Source organism: Sceloporus undulatus, chromosome 9 (assembly GCF_019175285.1).
Source record: "Sceloporus undulatus isolate JIND9_A2432 ecotype Alabama chromosome 9, SceUnd_v1.1, whole genome shotgun sequence".
Lineage (NCBI taxonomy): Eukaryota > Metazoa > Chordata > Lepidosauria > Squamata > Phrynosomatidae > Sceloporus > Sceloporus undulatus.
The window spans coordinates 10,491,074-10,494,744 of record NC_056530.1 but is presented as its reverse complement, the minus strand read 5'-3'; the positions used below and the strand labels follow the sequence as shown (position 1 = coordinate 10,494,744).

The 3,671-nt window shown below is 44.8% G+C and overlaps 1 protein-coding gene across 2 annotated transcripts in view; it reads right to left on the bottom strand.

The window, feature by feature from the left end:
* The window catches only part of LOC121916086 (interferon alpha-inducible protein 27-like protein 2A), a 7,769-nt gene continuing 4,098 nt past the window's right edge, over positions 1-3,671 (bottom strand). For both annotated transcript variants that reach the window (XM_042440861.1, XM_042440860.1), the window contains exons 4-5: positions 429-590; positions 1-305 (exon numbers count right to left, since the gene is read on the bottom strand). In XM_042440861.1, the coding sequence (XP_042296795.1) occupies positions 229-305; positions 429-590 (239 nt within the window). In that variant the 3' untranslated portion in view covers positions 1-228. The remainder of the gene's footprint in view (positions 306-428; positions 591-3,671) is intronic.

Below are 3,671 nucleotides of genomic sequence, written 5' to 3'. Positions count from 1 at the left end.
TTCATCTGCCAAAGCTTTATTTTATCATAGAATTATAGCACACCCAACAGATGGAATGTTGTTTTATTGTATGAATGCATAGCAGCATGAAAAAGAGACCCAAGTCGCTTTGACGGTCACAAAGGCAAATCAAGACACAAGTATGGCTTTTGTGTCTTGACTAGCAGCAAAGCATTTTTTCTCGCAGCACGACTGCTGTTGGGGACTGCTGTTGTTAACATCCTTTTGTTAAAGCAAGAGGCCAACCAGCGCAGCTCCACCTGCCGCGCTGGCAGCCTGGGTTCCCACCGATAGTCCTGCAGCACCTGGGAAGAAAAAGGTCAGTGAAGACCACCAGTGAGATAAAAAGAACCTCGAGTGTATTGGCATTGATGCAGAAATTGGCCCTGCCTGGCATGCCAGCACCCCTTAGAAAATGGCAGACATACCGATCGACTGCATGATGGCCACAAGGCTCCCGGCGGCCACTCCTCCAGTACCGGCGACAGCGGCTGAAGACATCATGCTTGCTGCCACCGATCCAGCAGCAATACCTGCTGCAGTGACGCCTAAGGCTCCGAGTGCTACTGGAACACCGATAGTAGCGCCGCCTGCATTAAAAGGTCAGTGCAAGAGTCACCAACAGTAGTACCGCCTTGGATGTTTAAGATCCATGCAAGAATCTTTCAAAGATCCAAAGTTCCTAATCTGTAGTTTTTTGCGGGTTTTTCAGGCTATGTGGCCATGTTCTAGAAAAGTTTATTCCTAATGTTTTGCCAGCATCTGTGGCTGGCATCTACAAAGAGGATGCCAGCCACAGATGCTGGCAAAACATGAGGCATAAACTCTTTTAGAAACATGGCCACATAGCCTGAAAAAACCCGCAAAAAACTACAGATTAGGAACTTTGGATCTTTGAAAGATTCTTGCATGGATCTTAAACATCCAAGGCGGTACTACTGTTGGTGACTCTTGCACTGACCTTTTAATGCAGGCGGCGCTACTATCGGTGTTCCAGTAGCACTCGGAGCCTTGGGCTTCACTGCAGCAGGTATTGCTGCTGGATCGGTGGCAGCAAGCATGATGTCTTCAGCCGCTGTCGCCGGTACTGGAGGAGTGGCCGCCGGGAGCGCTGTGGCCATCTTGCAGTCGATCGGTATGTCTGCCATTTTCTGAGTGGTGCTGGCATGGCCGCAGGGCCAATTTCTGCATCAATGCCAATGCACTCAAGGTTCTTTTTCATCTCACTGGCAGTCTTCACTGACCTTTTTCTTCCCAGGTGCTGCAGGACTGTCGATGGGAACCCAGGCTGCCAGCGCTGCAGGTGGAGCTTTACTGGTTAGCCTCTTGTTTTAACAAAAGGATGTTAACAACGTCCCCAACAGCAGTCGTGCTTCAAGAAAAATGCTTTGCTGCTAGGCAAGAGAAGACACAAAAGCCACATGTGCAACACACTGCTTGACTTGCCTTTCTGACCGCCAAAGCAACATTTGGCTCACTTGGGTCTCTTTTTCCTTCTGCTTTCCTGCTGCTATGCATTCATACAATAAAACAAAATTCCATCTGTTGGGAGTGCTATAATTCTATGATAAAATAAAGCTTTGGCAAGATGAATGAATTCTAGTCTTATTTCTAAATGCTCAACTGAAGTTTTAAGTTACTTGGGTGCAAGAAATATGGCGACTGAAGGTAAGTTTAAGGGGGCAATGCCTTGACTTTTGTACCTATCTCTCTCATAGCTACGCTGAACTATAGAAAAAGAGGTGAGATAGATCCAAATAGATGTAACTGATTTTATGGATATTTCCCCCTTGTCTACTGTTTTGTCCCAAGAGCGATGCTATGGACTTTGGGTGTAGTAAGGTCTCTGGCTCTCGGGAACACAGCCTGAACAAAAGTCTTGTCCACAAATTTCTTAAGTTTTCAAAAGCTTTACTGGTTATAACACAAAAACACGAAACTGATCTCCTTTTTCTCAATAGTCCTTCCTAAATACTTTGCTCTCTTCTTGGTGGACTCTATCTTTCTTCTTTTATGGACTTATCTTTGTCAAAGGAAAATACTCTCTCCAGGTCTGACTTGGCTGAAATCTTACTGCACACTGAAACTAACTAGAGGGAGACAGCATAAGACCCTGGGATTTTCCACAATCCTTGTCTTTCTTAAAGCTCTAGATCTCTATTTCCCCTTCTAAACTAATACAATCTCAACTAAATATATGTCTCAAGATCCCTGGTGGCGCAGTGGTTAAATGCCTGTACTGCAGCCATTCACTCAAAACCACAAGGTTGTGAGTTCAAGACCAGCAAAAGGGCCCAAGCTCGACTCAGGCTTGCATCCTTCTGAGGTCGCTAAATGAGTACCCAGACTGTTGGGGGCAAATTAGCTTACTTGCTGTTCACCGCTATGATCTTTGGAATAGCAGTATATAAATAAAACAAATTATTATTAATTAATTATTAGCATCAAAGATGCTCTGGAGGCATGACATCTACTATAGTCTGCAAGCAGACTGGAACAAAACGACTAAAGTGAGATTGGACAGGGCTGGGAACAGGTTTAACCCCCATCCGCACATGCTCCTTTTTTAAAGCCTTGTATATATATATGAAAAGATTTAAACACTGCAATGCTAGAAATGGTTCTACTGAAGATACACAAGGGATAAAACCACTTATTTTTTTGTAAATATACATTTCTTGATGTTTCAAAGCATAAGAGATTCTTAAGAGAACTGTTGATGTTGATATGCCTCCTAGACAATACCATTGTTTCCAGCCTTGGGAGCTCAATTTACCCAAATGGTAAACTCCTAGGGATTCTAGTTAGAGACTGGGGGGGAAAGCAAAGAAACTTCAATCCCTCAATATAGATATAGGAGTGGGGAAAACGTTCTTGTTCCACCAGCCAGCATCTCACGTGGAGATGATGGGGATCACAGTTCGATGTATTTTGAAGGCACTAGCTCATCCCACAAGACTATATAATCACAGAGCTATTTAACTGGCTGGGTACAAAGGATGTGAATAATGTATATAAACCTCAGTGTTAGCAAACGGGATTCCACAAGCAGCCACCTTTGCCTCCCCTCCCCATCCATGTGTGTTTGCAGGAGATGCCTTTTTTGGGGGGAAGGGGTCTTATTTTTGGACGTGGGCAAGGGCACAGCAGGGGAGATTGCACCCAGTTGGGGTCTGTGTGCGAGTCTGCATGTCTGTTACAGCCAACGGAAAGCAAATAGATCTTTAATTTAAACTCCCACCGTTGGTCCCAAGCCTTGCAGAATTCGTGTGTGTGACTGAGTGCTTGTGTGTATATGCGTGTGCACAGACACGCACATGGTTAACCACTCAACAACTGCCGTTGTCTAACACACACTGCTTTTTTGGGGAGCGGTGCTGTTTCTGCATGTCTGTATGTGTGTGCACAGTGTGCAATGGCTGGGACCACCTTGTGCCTTGGTGTCATTGTGACAGTATTATGCATCTGAACAACCTTTTGTGTACAATAAAGTGGAGAAATAACAAGAGACCATTAACTTTTTTTGGCCAAATGTTTGCAGAATGGTTTAGGCTGTTAGTCCTGCAGTACTAATAGGATGGTTAACTTCATGCCATTCAGCCTTAAGCCAGGGATGGGCAACCCTGGATGATCCTGCAGCTATTTTCAGCTTTGTTTGCATCCTGGTAGGC